The sequence below is a fragment of the Labrus bergylta genome, chromosome 8 (assembly GCF_963930695.1).
Source record: "Labrus bergylta chromosome 8, fLabBer1.1, whole genome shotgun sequence".
Classification (NCBI taxonomy): Eukaryota; Metazoa; Chordata; class Actinopteri; order Labriformes; family Labridae; genus Labrus; species Labrus bergylta.
In genome coordinates this window covers 8,508,926-8,534,450 of record NC_089202.1, presented here as the reverse complement: position 1 = coordinate 8,534,450, position 25,525 = coordinate 8,508,926, and the positions used below count along the sequence as shown (strand labels likewise).

General features: G+C 40.6%; 2 protein-coding genes across 3 annotated transcripts in view; one reads left to right on the top strand and one right to left on the bottom strand.

Moving 5' to 3' along the window:
* Window positions 1-132: 132 nt before the first annotated feature.
* LOC109995308 (transmembrane protein 158) lies at window positions 133-1,738 on the bottom strand. Its single transcript, XM_020648953.3, has one exon. The coding sequence runs from the start codon at window positions 1,435-1,437 to the stop codon at window positions 736-738; it is 702 nt and encodes a 233-aa protein (XP_020504609.1). The 5' UTR covers window positions 1,438-1,738; the 3' UTR covers window positions 133-735.
* A 9,381-nt stretch (window positions 1,739-11,119) lies between these two features.
* lars2 (leucyl-tRNA synthetase 2, mitochondrial) overlaps window positions 11,120-25,525 on the top strand; it is a 32,107-nt gene continuing 17,701 nt past the window's right edge. For both annotated transcript variants that reach the window (XR_002278464.3, XM_020648945.3), the window contains exons 1-7: window positions 11,120-11,277; window positions 14,351-14,577; window positions 16,724-16,855; window positions 22,623-22,714; window positions 22,795-22,855; window positions 22,954-23,043; window positions 23,375-23,518. Coding sequence is in view for 1 of the 2 variants with exons in the window: in XM_020648945.3 (XP_020504601.2) it covers window positions 14,362-14,577; window positions 16,724-16,855; window positions 22,623-22,714; window positions 22,795-22,855; window positions 22,954-23,043; window positions 23,375-23,518 (735 nt within the window). In the remaining variant the exon portion in view is untranslated. The remainder of the gene's footprint in view (window positions 11,278-14,350; window positions 14,578-16,723; window positions 16,856-22,622; window positions 22,715-22,794; window positions 22,856-22,953; window positions 23,044-23,374; window positions 23,519-25,525) is intronic.

The window sequence follows — 25,525 nt, the reverse complement described above, 5'->3', positions numbered from 1 at the left end:
TTTCATTTAGGAGTAAATAATAAACTCTCTGTTGAGTGGGCATTTTAAAAAGGTGTTGCTCAAGCTGCGTTCATTTGGAATAAGTCTACACCTGATTTATTCTACAGAGAACAGGACAGGGAAGATCTGGTGTATGGTCTATAATAATCCATTTTATTTCTAATGAAACTGTTGGAACATGAATACAAATAAGCACTTATATAGTACTGGACATTATAAATCTAACAATATAAATATTGAAACCCTCTCCATCAGTCATAAACAACATCTATAAGTCAGAGTGTATAGGAAAAGAAAACCTTTTATATATTACTTTAAACATGACGACAGGTTAAATATGTGACGGCACACTTTAAAGTTCAGTTCTCAGTGCAAAAGTCCTACGCAGGGGATAAGGCAAAAACTTCCTAGAAAGATTAAAAACTATACAAACACTGTTTGAAGAGAAACGTTTGCACGGTTCACGCAGACATAATCTATAGGAAGGCCTACAAGATTACAAAACACGCTTCCATTGGTCCCAGTATAGACTGATATTGGCTATAACCCACTATACTTTACCTTGGTTGTCCTAAAGAGGAGGCGGTCTAATAAAGGGTTAAAGGTCACCCAAAAACTAAAGCATTTGATCAAAAAGTTCTCCAGAGCTCCACAAATCGTTCATTCAGTTGAACAGTTGAATGGCTACAGTTATAGTATAGGCAGCACAGGCTGATATAATAAGGATTAATGTAATTATCTCGGCCTCCTCTGTTCCATCCCGTTGGGTAGAAACCCTGCAATGATGGGGACCGGCCATATGAGAGCAGCAACACTCCACACAATGATCACCAGAGTCATGAAACAAGCCACAAGTGTCGACTCAATCGGCTTCCTGTTCAGCCTCCAACTTTTGTCCCCCTTCAGCTCGTCGAGGCTGAAATCCACGCAACAGAAAGTGACCTGATCTCCGCTCTGCTGGCCCCTTGACCGGCCCTGGCCGAACCTCCTGTACCGGGACATCCCGCAACCCACGCACAGCCTCAACTCCTGCTGCACCCCGGTGACCCCCAGGTGCTCGATGACGACAGGGGAGATCGCCCTGTTGAAGGAGGCGGAGAAAAAAGCTCTACCATGGTTGTTGGTGGTGTAGATGAGCACATCACACTGGAAGCCGAAGCTGCTGTCCCAGCGTGCCACCAGCGAGGTGGGCAGCAGTCTCTGGACACTCACGTTGCACTGGGACAGGCTCTGCAGTGAGGAGGCGTCGGCCAAAGCGTCGCTCTCCTCCACGGACTGCTTGGTGAAGCGCACGTCCACCTCCAGGTTGGCCATGAACCTGTTGGAGGAGTTGATGGGCGGCAGGAGGAGCTCTTCGTCGCTCCAGCTTTGGCATCGTTGGAAAAGTCCGGCCACCGCGGTCAGAGCCAGCAGGAGGGTCGGAGAGTCGCTCAGCATGGCACAGGGCGCGTCTCTCCTGCTCGCATGGTGCTGTGACGATCCGCAGGCGACGGACGAGGCGGCGCGCAATGTTTGGAGAAGCCGGCCACGGACGATTTCTTTTTTTTTTTTTTAAACGGGGAGATTCAATGCTCCATTGGAAGAAATGGAGACGTCCACCGCCTGTCACATGCGCGCGTACCCCTCCTCCCTTTGGATTCCTCCCTTATGACTAGTTCTCCAAATGTGCCGAGCAGTCGCTGTACACACAAGAGAGGCTGGCTGAGCAGCTCTGAGCGCGGCCTTCATCACAGCTCGGAGCTCCACTCCTCCTCTAACACTTCAGGTGTAAGCGCAGAGACACAGGGGGTGGGGACTCCAGTGCACAGGGACATCAGTTGAACACACATCTTCCAATCACAGGTCCTAACACATACATATTTCACAACAAAACTTTTTCAATGAAATGAACGGGAGGCTATGAAGTGACTCATTTGAAAACAAAATTAACAATTTTCAGCAAAAATAAGAGCTACAGAGAACAAGTTGTAGCTCTCCCTAACCCAGTCTAGATGTCAATGCTAACTTGGGCAAGACTCTGAACCCCATGTTGCTCCTGATGGCATAGCCGTCCATATGTGTTTGATTGGCTTAGTTCCTGCTGGCCTCTGCCATCAGTGTGTAAATGTTTGTGTTAAAGAGTGTGTTTGAGTGTTGAGGAGACTATTCAACATTTAAATATGTCAGATTTAACATACACATTTACCAGAGGTTGCTAGAACCCCAGTAATGCAGAGGACATGAGCAGGGTGTCCACAGTGTGAGCTATACAGCTTTGGAAATGAGCTGAAGAGAAATAGTTATTAAGTTTTCACCTTTCAATAAAAAAAAAATCAGTTCAGTTCAAAATGTCTAACATTATCTGAGAAACACGATGGAATTTCTGTGTGACGAAAGGTCACATCAGCGACTTTTGTTTCATCTGGTCTGAAAGATCAGATAATCTACATCCCAACCTGGGAAGATTAACATTATGTAACCAGAGTGTGTTCACTCATATCTGAATGGGTTATGACCGCAGACTGCGTAGGCATCCACACTTGACCTGCAGAGGCTGGAGTGCCGTGCTAAAGAAGCACATAAGACATAAGTGTTGAATGAGAGGTAAAGGCATGATTTCTTGCTTCTTTGCACCAAGGTTTTTCCCTTAGTCCAAACTGAAACCATATTAATCTGACATTCTGTGCTTGACCTGCAATAATGCACACCTGCAGGGACTAATACCATTCATTATTTGTCCACTTAGTGATGAAACCATACATACTAAACACAACTTGTTACCATGGTTATCTTTAGTAACATGCTGATGTGTTACATTTTATGAATGTAAACTCGTATTTTTCACCCTTCAAAATAAAATCAGCTGATATAGAAATAACAGGGAAACACCCGCACCTATGTGTTGTTCTACTGTATTTACACAAGATTTGTGTTGTTGTTTTTTCTTCACTTGTATCGGTAAAAGTAAACCAATTACTGCTTAGATTGCCCCTTAATGATAATACAAACCAATATAATGATGAGATACAAAAACACTTACTGTACATGTGTTTTCATCTCCAACAGTTTGTAATCTGTGTGCTTGTTTGTTCATCTGTTCTCACAGCTCTCTATGTGTTTGTTGCTCTCGGCCACACTGTGCACTCAGGGGTATCCAGACCCATCAATAAACATGTGTCTCCTCTGTGCAGCAGCAGCGGGGGTTTAGTACACACTGTGTATCACCTGGCTGCTGTATCTGAACAGGACGCAATCAACACTTCCTCCTTGTCCTCCTCACCACTCCTCCTTTACCCTCCCCTGTCGGTGCATGTTGATCCATTACTTTATCACAAATCGCAAATCTCATTATAGCACCAGACACAGCTGCAAATAATCTCAATTTGATGGAGTTATAGTAACACTTTAAATATCAGGACTTGTGGTTGAACACCGGGTCCGTTTGACCCAAATCAAGCTCAGCAGAAAATAAATCATCTAAAAGACCAGGAATAACCTTCCTCAACTAGACATGACTGAACACTGTTTTAAATAAGTATCATTGTTCTTTACATGCCTTTGCAAAATGTTATTGCAATTGTTCAACCGTACCTTCACAAAATACTTCCAGTTGTAAAATGTTTCCCTTTTTTTTGAGTGTTGCTGTCGTTCTTTTATCATTTGCTTCATCTCATCTTGTAAACAAAAAAAAAGATTCCTTCTAATATAGCATACTTCAAAACATTAATGAAAATAATTCAGCGCTTTTCTCAAAGGTACTGTAGTTTGATTTCACCCACCTGAAGAGGCTCTCGATACCTCATAGAAAAGATAAATCACCCACACGTGTCAAACACTTAACTGTGCATCCATGTTGCTTGTGGTTACCACTTTATGAATTTGACTTTAAATGAGGCAGTAATTATGCTTTTTACCCGGTAGACTCTTTCTATTAATGTATACATAATGCATCAAAAAGATAACAAGCTATTGACAGAACTGGGCCGTTGACCGGAGGCAAAATCATGATGAATTATTCTCTTTCATCTTTGCAGGCCGGGAAATCCGAATGCCACTTGTATGAATTGTTTTCTTGTGTGCTGTTTAAATGGTGTAATCTGCTCCAGAGGACTACCTCCAGGTGTTTGATGTGAAGGCACAGCTGGAATTAAGGATTCATTTTGCACCTAAAAGCCATCACCTGTGTGTCTCTCTTTTATCATGACTGCACATTCTGATCAAATGTCTGCTTTTAAACAATCATGTATTTGTTTGGTTTCTCTGAGATCTCTCCGGTGCAATTAAAAAAACACTACTACATGCGTTCAAACACATGCAGATCTGCTCTAAACAATGTTCAGAGTAGGGAAATGTAAATTACCTCCTTGGTTATTAATTATGCTATAAAAATGTAAATTGCTTTGGTGAGAAAAAATGCAAATGGGGCTAAGATAAAAGTCTCTTGTGCCAAATGAGAGTGTATGAAAGATTCATTTTTTTTTTCTGTATTCAGAAAACCAGAGAGGAACTATTAGTGTCTCTGTACTGGGTCAGACACCATTAGTCCTACCGCCCTGCTCATACAGACAACCAGCACAATTAGAAGGTGAGGATTCAGTGTGTGCATCGTCATATGGGAGCACTTTTTCAACTCTTTTACATCTGAGCCTGCATGGTGAATTCCCTGACTGCCTGTCTGTCACCAGCAGGCCTGTCATAAAACCAATCAGTGCCAGGACTCATCACCACAGCAACAAAAGGGTGCCTTCTTCAGAAGTTGAGGAGCAGTGGGGTGTCGAGATAATATAGTGTGCTTGGTTGATAATAGCAAAATCAATGTAATTACTGCCATACTCGGAGTGCCAAGAATGTAGCAGGGATCAGAGGAAGGGCAAATATTCCAAACAATAATGCATTGTCAGAAACTGTTGTCAGTTCGTTTTCAGGATTTGACATTTGCCCAACATCAGCTTTTGGCCTCAGTTCAGTGTCACGTTTTGACGTCAGCCAAACTTTGCTGGTTGATTAGTCCAGTGTCAGGTTTTGATGTAAGCCCAACATTGGGGTCGGTCATCGGTGGTGTGCTCCAGTTATCGGGGTATCACACTTCAATCAATCAATTCAATCAATTTTTATTTGTATAGCGTCAACTCATAACAAGTGTTATCTCGAGACACTTTACAAAAATCAGGTAAAATACCTTACTCTTTGTCTTTTAACATTACAAAAGAGCAGGTAAAAAGACCTTACTCATTGTTATGTTACAATGGGTATTGGGAAGGAGGATCCGACTGATTGTTGAACCTCGGATACAGGAGGAACTGTCCCTCAGGACGGAATCTGCATTGTGAAGAGCCACCCAGTCCCTGCATGACCAAAGTAGGAGCTGTGTAGGAGCTGCATTCTTGGCACAAAGTCAGCTAGTTCCCGGCCTTTTCCATTTATTTTTAATTGAGAGTTATTAAAACACTGAAAGTCAAGTCAAAGTCAAAGTAATCTTTATTGTCAATTTTGCCATACATATTTGGACATACAGAAAATAAAAAAGAATGTTTCTAACTGAGCCATGGTGCAAACTGCACTAGTTTTATAATATATATAAAAAGTAGAAAATACAAATACAGATGTACAAAAGTATTAAGATAATATGCAAAATGATGTGCATTTAAAACAGACGCAACAACAAATGCACAGACTTCTCATACCATGTCAAATCACTCCTCCACGCATGCTCACCCATAACTTCTCGTGATCATCACCTGGTCACATCTATCCAATAGCACTGCTCCACTCCCTCATTGTTAGCCTATCACATTGCTGCTCTATCTTTTAAAAATGGCTTTCTCTTCCACTAGTTCATTCATGCCATTGTTACGAGCGACCCTCCACCTCCCCATCGCCACCAAGCCTTCGCAGTTTCATCCCCTCCTTCATCCCATCAGCCTCAGATGACATCATCAGCCATCGTCCGGTCAACCCCAACCTTCACAGTTTACATCATTAACCATCTCCTCATCAGCTCTAGTCTTCACAGTTCAATCAACTTCTTCATGGCATCAACCCAGACGACATCATCCGCTAACACCCCCACCACCAGTGTCTGGACTCTAGGGGGGGATAGATCTTGTTGCCGCCTATGGTTGCCGCTCAGGGCAGACATCTTCAATCACCCTGTTTCCCTGTAGAGTTCAAGCACCAAATATGACATAATGTCACATATGTAAAATAAACCTTTCATCTTTCAATCATTTACTTGTCTCTCCTGATTGAAATAAGGCACTACAAAGTCAAGAGATGGTGTATTATTTAAAGTCCTTTGTCTTTGAAGTGACAGATGCGTCTGGTTGCTGCCTGATGAGGGTGTGACAGTATAAGTTCAGATGTGACATCAAAAGTAGAAATTAAGTTTTAATCAAGGGAAAAACAAGATGAGAATGAATAAAAACAGTGTAATTATATTCCGATGAAATTGCATTTGGAGCCTTGGGAGCGAGGTTGAGTGCTGTTAAGACAGCATGAGGGATCTGCAGAACAGGAGTTGTACACCAATTAGTTGCTGAGGTTATTCTGAAATGAAGCGTAGTGGACAAGTAAGAAAAAACATCACAAATGTGTGATTCTACAGTGCAGCTTATCTGCACAATCTGGGCTTTGGATCTAATATGGATGAGGGTTATGCAGGGGACAAGGAAGAAAATCAGAGAAGGAGATATGGAGAGTGATGCTGGTTGACACTACTGAACAGATTTCTTCAAGACCTGAATCCAGATCCGAACCACCTCAGCTCCACTTTCCTCCATCTTTTTCTCTGAGGACTTTGTCTTGAGATAAGTGAAATACACATGAGGGCTTCAATGTGAAATGGGCCCTGGAAATAACATCACACTTATCACACCCTCTGAACCTTGGTCGGATGCGAACCCATCAGCAGGCTCCTCGGCCGTCTCTGAAAGCTGAGATGGTGTGAGATTGTTTCCTTTTGGCACCACCGGCCTTCTTCTCAATGAGGGGGATGTGGATTGTGTATCACAGACCTGTCCACAAAAAGGTCGCCTTGGACAGGTGAAGTCGAGTCAGCCCAGCCCCTTTCGAACTTCCCTCGTATGCGAATGCATTGCTGCTCTGCGTGGTCGTTTGTCATCTGCTTCTCCGCTGGTGATATGCAATCTTGCTCCGAAAAAGGGGAGAGAGAGCGGGTGATTACCGTGGGTTGTTTGTCATGGGGAGGCGGTTGTGGGAGAGAAAGGAGGATGATTGGGTGCTTTCAAAGGTTATTTCTTTGAAAAACAACAAAATCAGCTTATACCTGAGTGCAAACCAATGAAACGATCCCAAACACTTTGATATAACCAAAGCAATAATTCAAAGTATTTATCATTGAACTGTGAAATGATGCCATGCAGTTTTTATATCTTTGAAATGAAATATAAAAGAGGGACACTGAGACAAAACTGGCAAAAGGAAAGACAGTGAGATTTTCACAGAACTATTTCCATATTTTATTTTAGTGTTTTGTGTCTCCACAGATTTCCAGCAATAAACTAGCTGTGCTCAGTCAGATGCTCCCTGAGGACACATAGCCTCCATCTGCTTCTGTTATATGATACCCATCACTTTTCCTTATGTGTCCACTGTTAGAGGACCGTTATTCCAGAATGATATCGACCTGTATCAGCCAAGAACCCTCACCGAATCTGATGAGAGAAATGTAGCTTTTTTTGTATAGGAAAGAAGACCTGAATTAATTTGAGATGTGTAATAGTATATGCATTAGCACTTTCAGCACTTATTTGTACTCTTCTCACAGTTTTTTTTTTTAAATGGTTGGACTTGAGACAGGGGTTGGCTGTGTTTATGAGTAGTGTAGGTACATAGCCATACAATCCTGATAAATTATATCTGCAGAGTCAATACTTTTTTAGTTTTGTTTAGTTTGTTTTTTATTTCCTTCTATTTTTGAGGCAAACGCAATGGTACGCGGCCACATGTATTCAGGTTGTCTGTTTTCTACAAGGTCTTAAATGTTAAAAACATTATCTCAGGACCACCTGGAAGGAATCTCTTTAAATTTGGCATGAATGTCCACCTGGGTGGGGGGGAAGGGTTAGGTTTGCGGTCCAGGATGAACTGAACTCATTTAATTTTGGTGGTCTATGGTCATTCTGATTCCAAAAAAAAAAAAAAGTTTCTGGGACAGCATAACTCAAGACCCTATAGGATTGCTTTAATGAATTCTCAATTTTATCGTCTGTTTTATCAGCCTTTTGTTCATGATATTTCTGTATTTCTGTGAAGAACTTTGTAACTCTGTTATAAAGAGTGATAAATGAATAGTTAATTATATCATTGAATTTTGAATTACAGGCGCTTATCGGTTCAACATTTAAACATGTCTACGGTGATAACATTATAAAGTAGTTTAACCTTTTTTATATCCAAAAAGTCCAACTTAATCTTCACTGTGATATCGACCCCTGAGCACTTTTTTCTACAATTCTACAGTTCACTTAGCAGACGCTTTTATCCAAAGCGACGTACATCAGAGAGTACATCAGAGAGTAAGCAAGGATCTAGAAAAAATTAAACAATGTCAGTAAGAGCAAACGATCAGCATTGAGAAAAAGTTAGATATATAACCTTTAAGGCTGTAGGTATTTATGAAAGAGCTGGGTCTTTAGCTTTTTCTTAAAGGTGTAGAGGGACTCTGCCGAGCGAATGGAGTTTGGAAATTTGTTCCACCACCGGGGGGCGACAGAGGAGAAGAGTTTAGTTAGCGTCTTAGGACCCTGTTGTGAAGGTTGGGTCAGACGCCTTCCATTGGCAGAGCGTAGTGGGCGGAAGGGAGTGTAGACCTGGATCAGAGAGTTTAGGTTAAGGAGGAGCTGATGTTTTTGTCGCTGTTTTGTAAGCGAGCAGCAGAGTTTTAAATTTGATACAAGCAGTAAGTGGGAGCCAGTGTAAGGAGATGAACTCCAGTGTAAGGAGATGAACTCCAGTGTAAGGAGTGGACTTTCTTTGGAGGTTGTGGCCATATTTCAAGTTTGATCAATCAGTGAATCTATGAACTTCGTCTTAATATTGAGGTTACTGTAGCTCTTCTGTACCCTTGCATTTGATGCATCAGCATTTAGAGCATTGTTTACTGCAACAGTGTTCTTCTACCTTTACTCGCCAAACATATCATCACAGACAAAAATTTGATAATGCATTGCAGGACATTTATTAAGCTGTGATTCACGAGTTGACAGAATAGATTTTTAACATCCAAATATGCTATGAAGCTATGAATGAGTCAATTTAAATCTGCAAGTTTTTCAATATGTCCTCATTATTAATAACGAAATAGTAGCGCAAGTCATATAGTCTATTCACTGCTTTAGATCTGTGATGGTACCAAACTGTTTGACTCCAAACATGAAAGCCTTTCAATAAAGGCTCACCAGAAAATGTGACCTTGAGACTAGACCACATTTCAGCATTATGCCTTTTTCATTATGGGTTGTACTTTTAATTTCCTTTTTTTTAATACTTTCCAAATCTGTCAGAATTACTCTTCTAGGATTTTTGCTAAATTGTAAAATTCTGACCAATAATAAAACTCACAAGAACCTTCTTTCCTTCATGAAAATTTTTAGCAAAAAGGAATAGAGTATCAGGGTAATTTATCAGATAGTCTTCCTCTGTATCTGCAGAAAGAGACCGTGTGGTGAGTTAGTTGTCTCAACTTTGTCAAAAACCCATTTCCCTCTCTCGTTCTTCGTCTGAAGCCACATCCTGTTGTGCCCTGAGCGCAGACGCCCATTTAAGTCTGATATACGGCAGCTGGCCAAAGCAGAGCCCCAGGTTGAGTTGTCTGACGTCAGGCTGAGAAACTCTCAATTTCCTGCTAATGATACTCCTCCCTCCTTTTTCTCTCTGACTTCCTCGCTCCTTCACTGCTTCTGTCTGCATGTCAGATCAAAGGTGAGAGCTGCAAAAGGAGCTTGAAGAAAAAAAAAGCTCTGATGAGACACTGCCTCCTCGTCCTCCTTGCAGCCTCTGAGATGGAGGATAAGTGGAGGTCTTCTTTCACTCAGCAATCACTTTGCACTGATTTGAAACAGTTTGAAACAAACACAGTACTCCTCTCAGAAATCACTCATAATGAAGCCCCCACCCCGACGATTCTTCAAAGTGCTGCTAGCATTACATTTGTGTCATGGAATTATTTCAGTCAATTTCTATCAAGGACTGTGATTTGAGGTATTTTGCTGTGATAATAATTTAATGATGTTTATTTGATCACATGGATGAAATATATTTTAAAACAACAAATAAGTCATTTTCCATGTAGTCTAGTTGAAAAAGTGTTTTTCTGGTAAGTAAAAGGTAAAACAAAAAAGTGCAGTGATTTTTTTTGTAATTTATAATTTCCATGGTTTTTTTTTGCTGTAGAAAGCAATGTGTTGTATTTAGGTGCAATCCATTTTAAAATTCAAAAGATTAACACATCATTAATCTATCTGAACCATGGCCCTTAACTCAATTTAACTAACCTTCAAAATAACCTTAATTTGGCCCAAACCTTGTTGACCTAATCTGCATTAGCCTATTTAGATTGTAGACAACATCCAATGTGTTCATTTGAGAAGGCAGTCCCCATGTTTACTGGTGTTCAAGACAGTATGTTACCTCCCTAAAGATACACACAAAACCATTAAACACATGCACTACATGGCCTAAACAGAAAGAGACAGACACACATATAAAATCCAGAAGTTTAAAGCATAGAGACATAAAATGACAGAAAGCATTGAAAAGATCATTGATAGTCTAACTTTTGTTAATCTCAAAACTCCTGTGAGGAATTAACAGACTGAAATTACTCATCATAATTATAAACTAAGCACTACATGGTCATTTCTAATGCCTACATCCCTGCAAGGGGGTAGATGTGACCATAGGATGTGACACTGTAATACAGGCTGTAAGAAAGCAGGAGGATTTTACTTTGGTTAAAACACTACTTGCTATAAACGGGATGCAATCAGCAAAGGGAAATGATGTCGCTCTTTGCCTAAACGGGTTGGCAAAATAAACATAAACCTTAAGTCCCTTATGGGAGATTTAACGTCGAGGGTCTGTCTGTCTTTTGTCGACTCACGTTGTGTTGATAAAGTTATTGAAATCCAAGATGGCGGCGCCCATGGCGAAGTCGTGATTAGGGGGAAACAGGTCATACAACTCATATTTAAAAGCTGGGTTTGACGTGTATAACATGGATTTTGGTATTGGGATATAAGACCATAACGCAGACATAGAGCAGCGGGAAATAAAACGGTATGTACCTTCAGACTGAAAGCTTTTCTATGATTTAACTCGTGAGTTTCTTCATCCAGCAGCAGAAGAGACCGAGCTGTCAACCTTAAGATAAGAAATGAAAGACTAAACACAAAACCCGCTCAGCTTGCATGAGCATAGACCTGTATATGTGCCTTTGCTGTGTGCAGAGACATGAAGAATACATTAATGTTAACCAGCATGAATGACATGTCAGCATGCTGCAAAGTCAAAAAAACACCTTCTGCCAACCTTAACAGAGACCAGTTTGGAAATATTGATATGCTTTATTTCATTTTAACCCTTGTTCTTCTTTATGCTTCACTTTAAACCTCATTTACAGCCTCCCTGTCTGCACATTTCTGAACTTACAATCATCACAGTTTTGTTATAATGCAAGAATTGAACTGAACTGAAATCATGTTTTTATTGCGACAACTTGTATCCAAAAGGAACAGAACGAAATATTGCCACTCATATGCTTTATATTTCATAATGAGGATGACTTTTCCAGAAAAAAAAAGTTGTTATTTAGTGTTTGAAGTGTCAGAAAGAAGTGGAAAATGAAACACTTTAAACTGGTTTATCAATGAAAACAAAAGACATTGTGCTCGTCGAAGTTGTTGCAGATTCATTTTAAGGCAGATTTGTTGAAGGCAAAACAAATCTGTGATCATGATATCATGACCATGCAAGCGTTCATGTCTGACTTCACTTTCCATATAGTTGAACAATCGTGACATAAGAGAGACAGCTTCTTGAAAATGACCACAGTAGGAGACACTTTCTCATCACGTGAAACTTTGTGCCAGAGGAAAGTTATAAAAAAGTGACCTCTAAATCCCTTTTAATATTAAACCTTAACTATAAACAAACTAAAATTATGCAAAAACAGCTTGTTTTGTCTGATTATCATTGAGGTTCACTGCCAACATTACAGTTGAGAAAAGTATTGAAATTCAATACCAGGTGGCACCGGTGGCCAAGTGGTTAATTTGCACGCCCCATTTACAGATGGTGTAGTCCTCAAAGCGGGGCCCAGGTTCAACTCCGACCTGTGGCTCCTTTCCTTCATATCCTTCCTCTCTCTCTCTCTCTCTCTCTCTCTCTATCCAGTGTTTTGTCTCTGTAAGTAAGGCTTGATATATGTATTAAAGTGAAGACATGGCTTATAACCACAGATCTTTAAATCAAACACTTCTTTCCTCTGCATGCTGCTAAAAGAAGTTTTCAGTCAGTGTTTAGAGAAAACTCCCGATTGGATGAGCCCAGTCACCATAGAAACATTTCCTCAGTCTCTCTCCTCAGCCCACTCACTTGCACCTTCACAGATGCGCACAACCTTGAGTTCTCGGCTCTCCCAGCCTCAGCCTGAGGGAGGAGCGTTGGCAGCGGCGATGCTTAGCTTATAATTTAGTTAAAAAAACAAAACACATCCAACACGTAAGCAGCTGGAGGAAAACACTGAGGAGGAAAGGGGCTCTTCTCTTCTTTGTTAACGCTCATTTAGTGGAAAAACTTTAAGGTATCCCAATTTAAACCTCCAGTCGGGTCAGATTCTTTCTTAATAATGCAGAGTCTTAAGTCTTGCTTTTGTTTGACAATCTTTATTTTGAAAACAAATTCTCCTCCTAAAGTCTATGCTTTGTAAAGTAAATCCACCTATCATAGAGGATCAAATGATGGTTTAATGTATACATAAATTGAACTTGAACGTTTCTGGACATTCATCATTGTATTAACCTCGTCAATTGGTTTTCTACAGCTGTAGGTAAACAGACATCATTTCTATTTACATCTTAATCTCCGCCTGGTTAAATCAGATCATGCAAACAATCACTTCCTCCATTCAGCAGCCTGAAAGGTCTCCCTGTCTGTGATGCAGATGCGTCACTGCTGAGAAAATATTCTCAGCAGTGACGGTTAACAGTTTAGGTTAGCAGCAGTTGTCCTCCGCTGACGTGGAAGCAGAGACTGGGTGAATATCTCTGGTTTCCTTGGAAACTGTGTTTATGTACTTGTGTGTTGTTAAGAAGACAAATTTAGATCAAATCATTTTTTTTTTTCATACAGTTGACTGTCTGACCTACTTTGAGTCATGCTAGAGTCTCACCTAAATCTTGTGTTCATGTAAACAGAGAGTGAGTGGCCATTTTTTCAAGTAGCCTAAAGGTCAAGGTTGAGGTCATAGTTTCATTGCTGGTTATCTGTCATTAAGAAACTTTTTGCTTCTGAATATTGCAGTGTGTAACATTCCTGTCATGCAGTATTATGCACTTCTAACTATGAATAATTAAAGACATACTCTGTTTGCTTTAGCATCCTCCCAGCTGTTTATTTTAGAGCGGTATCTGCAGGTAGATGATAATCAGTGAAACATTGGAACACTTAATTATAAAAACGTCTTTCTCACATTCGAGTCAGGCGGTGAGTGCAATGAAATCACGCTGAATCTGATTGAACAAATGCATGCTGTTGTGTGAGTGACGTGGTGCAAAGAACACAGACTGTGAAACAGCAGTGGTGAAGAGGAGGGCTGCCCAGCCGAGCTGTCAATCATTCTGTTTTCACTGCGTGGACTCGAGTGCTGCTCAGTCCCACAGACTTCTCTGTGCTTACTGGTGATGGTGATGGTGATGGTTCTCATTAATGTCCTCTGAGGAAGCATTTCTTTCATGAAGATGATGTGACTGGGAGGAACTTCTTCAGTCCTGTTGTGTCATGATGACCTCATATGCGTTGTTGATATAACAGAGAGTAGCAAAAGAAATAACCCCGTGTGCTAACCTGTACATTATGTTTCTTAAAGGAAAGAAAAAGTCGAGGCATTAATATTTATAACATCATATCTTATACGTCAATTAAACAAAATACCTAAAACCTTTTTTATGAATATTATTTTTATTATAATATTCTTTACTTTTTTATTTGTCTTTATTGCTTGTTTTTACAAAGTGTTCTGAATGTTAAAGAGTGTTTAAGTTTGATAAATGTTGTAAAATAAAATTCAAATTTCACTTGATACGCTGAATGTTTAATCTTTTATATGTCAATCTGTGTCTCCTTGTTTTAGGTGACGGAGCCATGCAGGCCTCGATGAGGACGTTAGCTCTGTGTCCCCTGGGCGTTGCCAGGTTGGGTAAAATCCCATCACCCCGCCTCCTGTCCCCCTGCATCCGCACCCTGTTCAGTGAGACAGGAGTGTGGGAGAAAGACTACCGAACAGAGACCAGACGCAGAGTGGAGGAATGGTGGCACCCACGAATCATGGCACATGGGAGGAAAGATGCACAAGAGGAGGTAAAGTATTAGAGATATAGAACCCCACAGACTTTAGTCTGGAGCTGTCACGGTACTCTCACATCACGTCAGCATCTCAGTCATGATTTTGTTTTATATTTATCTGACTGCTTGCTTTCATAGATGAAAAAGTAGCTATGTGCAGTAGTATAGAAAATTGTGGATGCAGCAATCCCCCGTGATGCATCGTGATATCAAATCAAATCATAATCAAATCAAATAGTGATACATGTGAAGATGCAAAGCCCTAGGAATCTCATATCCTGGTTTGAGAGGAGCTGGGACCAAAAACTCAACTTTAACTGTAAAACAATTAAAACAAACGATTAAAACAACTCTGAAGTCTGTAAAGTGTAAAATAAGAACAACAATCGTCTACATGAGATCAATGATGAATGATCTGTACCTGCCACACTCGCACAAGTGAAGTAGTGAGTAGCCCCATACAGAAATACATTATCTTATTGTCGTGTCTAGTTCAGACAGTGCCAGAGCTCACAGTCGGGCTTTGTTGTGTCAAATAAATGTTCGGACCCAAAGATTTTCAGTTGACAAAGATATCAAACATCAAATCCTCTTTTATTTGAGAAGCTGAAATCACCAAATGTCTGACAATTCTGAGAATAAAAAGGATTAATTATCTGTTTGAGTACACGCAGCCAGGATCTTTGGAAGTGGAAACAGGGATCAGAATATTGATTGTTCTATGTTAACATTGTGTCCCAGATCTGATTAAACGTGGATCAGATTTGAAAAAATAAATAAAATAAATCCCAGTAGTTTAAAAGTTTGTTGATCATATTATATTATCGGGTGAGATCAAAAGCTGACAACAGGTTGTGTAAAGAAACAGCAGGATTAAATAATCAGTTAAAATCAGGTGATCTAATCTTGTTTTTTTTCTGGTTTGAAGTCTGTGTTTACATTTCTGAATTGAATACGAATGACAATCTGCTCCCAAAAAAAAATCTGGATTATCCTGATCCAGGCTGATGTCATGATTCAGGCTTGTTTACAGGAACTAATTTAAATATTAGAAATACAGCATTTTTACAATTATGTTGATACTTTAGACATTGTATTATATGATGTTCTTCAACTGCTTTACCCTAGCACAACATAATAAAAAGAATAAAGGTATTAGGGCTGTGAAAATGTTTCCATATTGCCTTAAAGAATTTTAAATCTTTAAAAGTCTGTACCTGAGCCCTTCGCTTCCAGACGAACCCTGGAATTGACTTCTTCAACAAGCACATTCCAGATCTCCTTGCACCTGTGGAGACACGGGCGAATACATTTTAAAACTGTGCACGATCTCCACTTAACAAAACCCAAAGCCAATAACATTTACTATCATTTTATCTCACTTTTGATAAATAGAAATTAGCAGTGGCCAACTTGGTTCAGGTGTTTTGGCTCTGCCCTCAAGCGCCTGTCGTTTGTTTTGTGTGCCAAACCAGAGAATGTTACCTGTTCAGGACTTTTTTTTACTAGCAGATGAGGTGGTGGTGTGTGTGTGTGTGTGTGTGGAGGGGGGGGGGGGGTTAGGGGTTCTTAAACCAAACTATGTAATTGTGGACAGATGTGTGTAGAAGAAGTGTTTATAGGAAACCCCCCCTAGCCTTTTCTCTCTCATGAAATGATGATCATGTCATTAAGCATCCCTCCACGTGACCTCCAGCTGCCTCTTGCTGCTCTACTCCGACATGCAGCTCTGGCTGACCGTCTCTCCTCATGGTCTCAGACAGGCTGACAGTGATGAAGTGCATTCTTCAGGAAGCCCTGTTCTTAATTAATTTACTGAAAAATTCATGACTCAGGTTGCCAGGGTGTAACCACCAGTACTTAGTGTGTTGCCGTGGGAACAGTATTGGGGCTGTAAACCATCCATAATCAGAATTTCGGCTGCTCAGACTTTGACAGTGTAATCAGACCCTGTTAGATCCTCATGCCCAAAGTCAAGTGAACAGTTCTTATTCCTGTCATGACCTCATCAGTGTATCAGACGAAAGCTCAATTGAAGTCTGATGATGGAGAAAAGAGCCCGAGCGTTGTTAGTGTAGTCCTCAAGTATTCTAGTTGTATGATCTTTTCCACACCACATTAGTTTACTCACAGCTTTGTTTTGAATGTCTGACTCCTCCAGGGCTCCAACAGGAAGAAGTTTTATGTCCTCTCCATGTTCCCGTACCCGTCAGGACGACTTCACATGGGACACGTGCGAGTTTATACCATCAGCGACACTATCGGCCACTTCCAGAGGATGAGAGGCCATCAGGTTTGTCTGCTTTTAAGTGAATGTCTTTTACCATTTTCTGCTGTGCTCCCTGAAATAAAGAAGGCCAATCCACTAACGTGTCAGACATAACCTTAGAAAGCTTTTGTTCTCTTTTATTTATTTGTAAAGGGAAGGACATCCTTAGAGGCCATTTCACTGAGAGAGGAGATATTTTGAAAGATAGTGGTGTAAATAATTTAAAGTATAATATCAAATCAAGGATAACTGAATTGCATTGAGCTGTTTCAGATAGTGGGTTCTGTTATTGTGTAATCATGCTCACTAAATCAGTGCAGCCCCTTTCACACATGTACTGCACTTCTGAAATTCTCCAAATAACCAGGATAGACTCTAAACAGACTCCCCATCAAGATTTAAAAAACTTTATTGTCTATCACATAGTGACAAAGAATTACCTTTTGTTGAGGCTCAGTAACATAAAAACATTCACACTTAGATAGCAAACAGAAAATAGCAAAAATTACCATAAATAGATAATCACATGTGCGCAGCATTTAAAAAATATTGATTATCTAGCCTTGTTTAAAATGCGTATTGCAGTGGGAATTAAAGAGTTTCTTTAAGTCTTCAAGCTGTCTAGTTAAAAGTCTGCATCAAATCAGGATGAGCATGTACATGATGAAGAGGAGGGGACCTAGTACAGAACCTTGGGGAACACCTTGGGAGAGAGGAGCAGTGGGGGATTTGCAGTGGTTGATGCTGATTAACTGGTATGATTTGAGCCAGGAGAGAGCAGTGCCGGTGATGTTGAAGGTGGTTTCAAGGCGGGAGAGAAGGATGGAATGGTTGATGGTGTCAAAAGCTGTGTTTAGTAGTTCTTATAGTGACGGTGCATCTGGCACAACAAGATACTGCCGTGTGTGATGTGTAGAGGAGGAAGTCTGCTAACTGCTGGGAATTTAATGTCTTGCAATTGTTTGGACATTGTCTGGAGTTCATGTGTGAAACAGTCATTCTGTGATAGTGCTTCAATGTAAAACAATTCACACTAAGATAAAGTTCTCATTCAAACAGGGAATTCAAACTGTATTTTCATGTAAGATACTTTGGAAAGATGGAGCCACATTAACACTCACATTGGACATTTTCTCAAGCTCATGATATTGACTCTTTGTTCTTGGGTTAAAAGAAAAACATTTATAACTCCTTACTAGAATAGGTGCCCAAAAGAATGGCTCTCTATTTAAGCCCTTCTTGTGGTTTACTTAAGAATAAGCAACAAGACAGCTTTTATTTTATTCCCTGGTTAGCTTTATAGTTTGTTTTATCTACCTCTCAACACAACACAAGTCTTTTTCTGGTGCTTAACCGTCCACTCTTTGTTCAGATGTTCAGCTAATTATCTTCTCAACTTGTCTTCTGTAAAAGCACAAAGGTTGTTGCCATCCTGAGGAGGAGTACTTTAACCTTTTTTTTTTAAATTCAAGTTAACCACTTAAAGTGTCAGCTATCTAAAGAAATGCTTTCGTTCAGTGGTTTGAAAAAAACATTAGACCTTTTATATAACCTGAAAAAAACAGCATTACTGGGACAGAGAGTGGGTCTGTATGTCTGTTTAGAGCTCTCTGTGTTAGGTACATCACATTATATGCAGTGCGGATAGGAACGCCGCGAGGAACGCTGGGCCTCATGAAAAGATATCTGATTGGACGCCAGCAACACTGAGGCTGTCATCTGAATGTTACTTTAGGAAATACAAAGAAAGTTATTGTTATAAGCACATTTGTGAAGAAAGTCTTCTTAATGGCAATTAGTTTATAATTTAATATGAATACTAACCAATAAATTTAAGGGCCTCTGTCAGTCATGGGCTCTTAGAATCGTCCTTACTTTTCACCCCCTTACGGCGCCCCTGAGATTTATGCTCTCTACTTTTACATTGAAGCACAGCTTACCTGAAAAGTCTCCCTGCTCTTAAGCTCCAACCTGTCGACTTGTTTCCTGCTTTACCTCCCACCATCCATACACTATTTATTCAAATCATTATTAATAGCTGCTCTATTAACGCTGCTCAAGCCTCAGTTTACACCTGCAGTGAAGTGTGAATCTGCATATCTCTTAACACAGGAAGAACATCTAATATAAAGTTTTAACAATAGCACTAATATGATAAATAACTTCTACCTCCTCCATCTCTCAATCATGAGAGCAAAGTTTACACTCTTCTGTATTCTGTTTGGATTTTTGTCTCACATCATAGCTGATTTTTTTCACAATTGTTTTAAGTAGCTGATGCTGTCTTTGTTGGTTGTGTTTCTTAACATGTTTTTATTTTTCTGCTACTAAACCTAATTATTATATGCTAACAAACATTTATTCAACACATTAGCAAGGAACTGTTTTATAGTTCTTATAGACTGAAGGTTTTTAACCTGCTGCAGCAAAGATAAGAACAAGGATGGTCTATACACCACTCCATATCAGGCCGAGCGCTGCAGTCAATGTTCACGTTGTGCTAAGGTCCAGTGAACTTCAGGTGTTGATGAGGCTGTGTCTGTCACAGAGATCATGTTAATGTTTTTTGGGTTAGTCGTTGTCCTCATACAATCTCTCCCTGTTTTTGCCCTGATGAAAAGCTTTTCTGTAACACTGGGATTTAATGTTAGTTTTTGTGTCATGCTCTCACCTGCGGAGAGAATCCCATCTGTTTCTGTTTGCATTCTCCCCGGACAGAAACACAGTTTCACCTGACTGACAAAGACTTCCTTCTCAGGAGTCTACGTTCTCTTAGCATCTGTCGTAAAGCAAATGTTGTTCCACTGAATGCACCGACTCTTCCTTATTCACTAGTTAATTAAAAAGGTTCACTCTGCTGATTGTCACATACTAAAGCTATTCTCCCGTCTTTTAAAGGGTAGTTCTTCTTTCACACTCTTGTGTTGTCCTGTATCTCATATCAATATAATGTGACCAAAATCTTATCAATGGAACAATAATACCGTTTCACATGAGTTTACTAGGGTCATCCAAATGGAATATACGTTGTAATAATTATAATAATAATAAGTCAAAGATTTTTATTTGCCTTTATTTGGATAGGACGATGTACGGAGGCTATTGTCCCCAAGCGGGTGGCTCGGGTTTGAGTCTGGCCTGTGGCTCCTTTCCCGCATGTCATTCCCCACTGTCACTGTCACAGGCTGATTTGATGAGTCATGCAAGCTGTTCCCCCTATTTCCAGTCGTAAACAACATATACAAACACATCTCACAATCATACTTTCTCTTCTTGGTTTAATAGTTTCTCACATGCTAGAGTCCCTGCGTAAAATTGTGCACCCTGAGTTGCATCAGTTGTTTGTTTCATGTAAAACCTGAGCTTGTCCATGGAATGAAACATTGAGTCAGTCAGCAGGGTTGAGTATGAACCAATTAGCTTGAGTACAAAAACACAAATGCTGGAGTTGCAGCTCAGCACTGCCTGAATCGATAGAAGCTTCTGGAGCTGTGTGGGTGGACACTGCCATGTAGCGGTGAGTGGTCTCACAATCACAAAAAAAAAATCAGCCTCCCAACACTTGTGTCCATCATGTTGTGTTCACAAGCAGCCCATAAGTGTTGATTGACGTATCTGTCACGGGTTGGCATGGACTTGCTCGACATTACAGTGGACAGATTGTCATAAAATGTTCCCACACTGACTCCCACGTCCATCTTCCTCTGCCTGTTGTCACCCAGGCTCTGAAATGTGCCGACAGCCTCTGTGGTAACAGGTTGGTATTCGCAGGGAAAAGATTGTTTTCCTCTGCTGCTCTCTTTGAACTTTGAGAATTGAACTTTGTAATGCAGTCTGTCCGTCACAGCTGCTCCCTGTAACACACTGTCTCACTCCTTCTAGATGAGGTGCGTGTTTTCTTGCTTTGCTACATTTACATTGGCTATCTTCTGTTTGTGCTTGCTTTCCTCCTGATCCGTCACAGTGGTCTGCTGTGCCGAGCTCTCTTAGCTTAATACCAACCAGCACACAGCTTTACAAATGAGGCCCATGCAGTTACCAAGGATACCAAATCGTCTGAAACATCAGCCCCGTTAGAGTCCATGGATGATCCTCTCCAGTCCTCGAATCCTTGTCACCCTGCGTCTCCTCTACTTTACTCACGCCTTCCACTCCTGTGCTTTCATCTCCATTCAGTCTCTCAGTGTGCAGGAAAAAAAAAATCATCTCTGGGAACCAAAAGGAAAAAGAGATGAATGGAGGAGACGTTATATGGAGTAGACGATGATTTATGTCAAGGATTGTAAGATAGATGGGGGATTAAAGTAGTGGGGGATGGAAGCAGACATCGTAGATTGTGGTGTTGATTAGCAAAAAGTGTGAAACAATTTAGTGAGTAGCCTAATTAGCATCAGGCTGACAGGCGGGCAGCTGTCACATCCTGAGCTTCCATTCAAAGCTTTACCTCCCTCTCCTTGTTTTTACACGATATAATAGCTGCATTAACATGAAACCTGTTTGTGTTAATGCATTGACTGAAAGTCCTAATGGAGTTAAAACACATTATCATGTATGGTTCAACATGTGCTGCAGTTATAAGAGCTTAATGCTTTCATGCTAAATAAATTATCCCTTACAGAAAAATATGTTGTGATTTTTCTGTTACTATTAGCATAAACCCTCTAATGGCATATTACATACAGTGAGACAAGACAGACTCTCAAAAGTCTTTAAAATCCCCTATTGTATCCAAAGCAGCGTACATCAGAGAGTGAGTACAACACAAGCAAAGATGTGGAGAGGAGGAAACAACGTCAGTAAGTGCAAACGAACAGCTTTAAATCTGATCGGACACAACCTCGACAGCTGTTCTTGAGAGCTCTAATCAGCATCAACACCATCCTTAAATAGTCATTATAGTCAGTTATTACCATCATCAATAATATCACTAAGTGTATACTGCGTAGGTGTTCATGAAAGAGTTGGGTCTTTAGCTTTTTCTTAAAGGTGTAAAGGGAGTTTGCGGATTGATTGGAGTTTGGAAGTTTGTTCCACCCCCGGGGGTCGACAGTTGAAAAGAGTATCGTTAGAGACTTAGGACTCTGTTGTGAAGGTTGGATCAGACGCCTTTCAACGGCAGAGCTTATGGGCGGGAGGGAGTGTAGACCCGGATGATTCTGAAGAGTTTGACTCTCCTTGAATGATTTCACATTCATTTGTTAGGAAAGAAAATAGTTTCTCTTTGCTCACCTTAGATGCAAGATAAACGCCTGAAGATATCTTTACCAGGTATGGAGGTATGGCAACTCGAAGCCAAGAGTGAACATACAAATGTGAATGGAATTCTTCATGAAGAAGGAGGAAATCTTTACGGTCAAATAAAGTTGTGAAAAGACAACACGGCATATTCACAGATTTCTAACTTTTCATTGAGGGAGACGCAATAAATTCAACAGTAACTGAATTGTATGTCAGTGTCTAGAAACATGTCTGGGGGGAATTTCTAGGTCGACTGTAAACATTGTTGTAATAGTTTTTGATTGTTGATGATGATTTATTGTTTAAAAGGTCAAATGAAACAATGAATGCCCATCAAAGAATCTCTCGGAGCCCAAGTGACAACTTAAATAGCTCGTTTTGTCAGAAACGATAGAAAAGAAACACATTCCTTATATATTAGTAGCTAAAAAAGAGAGTGTAAGCTTTTTCTCTTCATAATCTACAACTTTAACTGAATCAACTACCCACATTCTTATGTAATAATTCACTCTTGATTCTCCCTGATCACGCAAATCTCCTGACTTCTTCACAGGTGTTGAATCCGATGGGTTGGGATGCTTTTGGACTCCCTGCAGAAAACGCAGCCATAGAGAGAGGTCTGGACCCAGGAGAGTGGACTATAAGGTATAGGAAATATCACTTCAGCTCTTGCTAGAGTCGTTGTTTTTACGTACACTAACATTGACTCCGTTGTGTCTCTTAAGCAACATCCAGTCCATGCGCGAGCAGCTGGACAGCCTCGGCCTCTGCTTCAACTGGGACAGAGTGAGTACCAAAGCATCAGACAGAGAAGTTGTCACGCTCAGGTCTGGTTCACTCAGTTGCCAAATGGGTGACCTTTCTGTGGCTTTTTTTTCTGACAGGAAGTGACCACCTGTCTTCCAGACTACTACAGGTGGACGCAGTATCTGTTCATCAAGCTCTTTAAAGCCGGACTTGCGTATCAGAAAGAGGTACCGTTGGCCTTTGCCCTGAATTGCTTATCCTGCTTTTCTTCTGAAAGGAAAATATGATTGCTTTGGGTTTGAGGTGCCTGACAGTGACAGACATGATTGAGGCAGCTCAACCGTTACACCTGGAAGAAAAAGACTGAATTGAAAAAGAAGAGAGCATGGTCCAACCCCTTTGATTATGTTTAATGAAATGGGACGACCTTGAATAAGCCGTTGGTCGGTCTATTGAATCCAACCTACTTTCTAAGCTCAGCTTTTTAATTTGAATTGTGAATGTGTGCGTGTGTTCATTTGCCATTTGTGTGCTTATTTGTGTGTGTCTTTAATCCAGGCTGTGGTGAACTGGGACCCTGTAGATCAGACGGTGCTGGCTGATGAGCAGGTGGATGAAAAGGGTCGCTCCTGGAGGTCTGGTGCCCTGGTGGAGCAGAAGCTGCTCACACAATGGTTCATTAAGACCACAAATTATGCCAAGGTAAGTCTTTTTGGTGTGTGTGTGTGTGTGTGTGTGTGTGTATGTGTGCGAAAGAAACCTGGATATGAATGAGTGTGTGAGTGCAAAGTGGCAAAGGCCTCCCTGACCTGCAGCCTTAATTCATGTTCGAAATAAGGAACGCAGCCCTCTGATAACAATCATGGCCGACACTTCAGCGGCAGCAGCAGCATCCCTGCAGCTCTGCTCCTGCAATCAGACCCCTGAAGGCCATCATCTGTAGCCTGGCGTCTCCAGACCGAGGAGAGAGACACAAGCAGAGTCTGGGTTATACCACATGGTGGTCTGGCTGACTGATTAGAGGTCTGCCCCTTTCCTACACAGAGCATAGCAAAGGCTGCTGCAGGGGGAAATGACCCCCTCTGGACGTGTATGAATCAGCCACAGGAAATACTGCTCATGCATTAAACATGCATTATGTGCATGTGTTTAGTAAGTAACGCATGCATGTGCAAAATGTAGTCCTAGAGGAGAAACTCAACAAAACTTGCACTTTTTAGCAAACCTGCAGATCATTCAAATTTGTCTTAATACTTTTTGTTGTGTTGTGAAAAAACATGTGACTGTCATATTTCTTGTTTCGTGGCTGGAACTAAAGAGCATTTTGATTTTGCTTAATATTTTCACTTATTTGGTTTACCAACTTTTATTAAATGCTTGGAACAATTCTTAAAAGCCAATGTGACTTCTTTAATGGTCTTGTTTTGTTTCTTGTTTTTAGAAAAAAGTTAAAATAACAAAGATGATGATAGAAAACAGAGAATCGTCTGCAATTCTTCATTTAAAATCCTTTTCTTGACACCTCTGCTTGAAAAATGACAGCTTTACTTGCTTCCATTACAATAGTGATTCTGAATAATGCCATGAGCAGAAAAAAAGTATAAGCAAGATCAGTTTCTGTGAGTAGAGTTTAATACCGTTATAAAAAAAATGAAAAAGCAAAGCTTGCTTGCGTGGCATGAAATTAATATAAAACTCCTCTTAAAATAAAGGTGGTGATTTCCAATTCATGCAATTAAACTTGCAGAGGCATCATCTTCATTTTATTCTCAAATTTGCCATTTTTTATTAAGAACACCAGTTTGTCCACTGTCAGGTCAGATGTTATCCAGTTTTAGCCGCGGCGCTGAAGTCGCCCCTTCTTGTCTGTGTCACAAGTGTGAGTGGAGGTGGAAGTGGCCTACTGTGACAATGTGTTCCTGCATTTCTAATTTTCACTGACGAACGGAGAAGTGGGAAGGAAAGGGAGAGGTGTTAGGGAAAAGAAGTGAGAAAGACAGATGGAGAGAAAGGAGGACCGTGTCAAAGAACGGCCTGCCAAATTATAAGAGCTGCGCTGTAATTGGACTGTGATTTCCTGCCTGTGCGTCTCCCTGTGCTCGTGTTCGAGCCCGTTAGACAACATTAACTTCAGTCAACATTTATTCAGCCGCCGTCAGTTGAGCTGTCAGGTCGTTCCACGCTGTTTCCCCATGAATCGTAACCATATTGTTTCCTCTGGGACACAAATGGCTGAATATTATTACTAAGATGGATTTCTCTGAAGTGGGGCGAGCAGGATGCAGAATGATCACGTGGCATCATGGCAGAGTTTTCAATTTCATGCATAATCGCACTTGTTGCACTCAGACTGCACTGACATCTAAATGATTCACAGCTCAGTGTATTATTCAAATGTACTGTTTCCCAAACATCTGCACACATCCTTAAAACACAAACAACTTAACACACAAGGATGCTGGTTCAAATCCCTGAACTATCTTAGAAAAGGAATGGATTTGTTTGGCTGCATTATGTAATATTTTTGCAAGAAGAATACTTATGTCTATTTTTCTCCTTCACACACTCACACACAATTTCAGTTATTGCTTTACCATCCTGCTTTTCTTAGTTTCCATGGAGACTCCTGTCCTTGCAGTACATCTTTCAATGACTCCTGTTTGTGCTTAACTCTAGCTTTGAGCTAAACTATTATTTTTTTGAGAAAAA

Excerpts from the sequence above, each read along its gene's own strand:
- LOC109995308 (XM_020648953.3), bottom strand. The coding sequence starts at position 1,437 with ATGCTGAGCGACTCTCCGACCCTCCTGCTGGCTCTGACCGCGGTGGCC.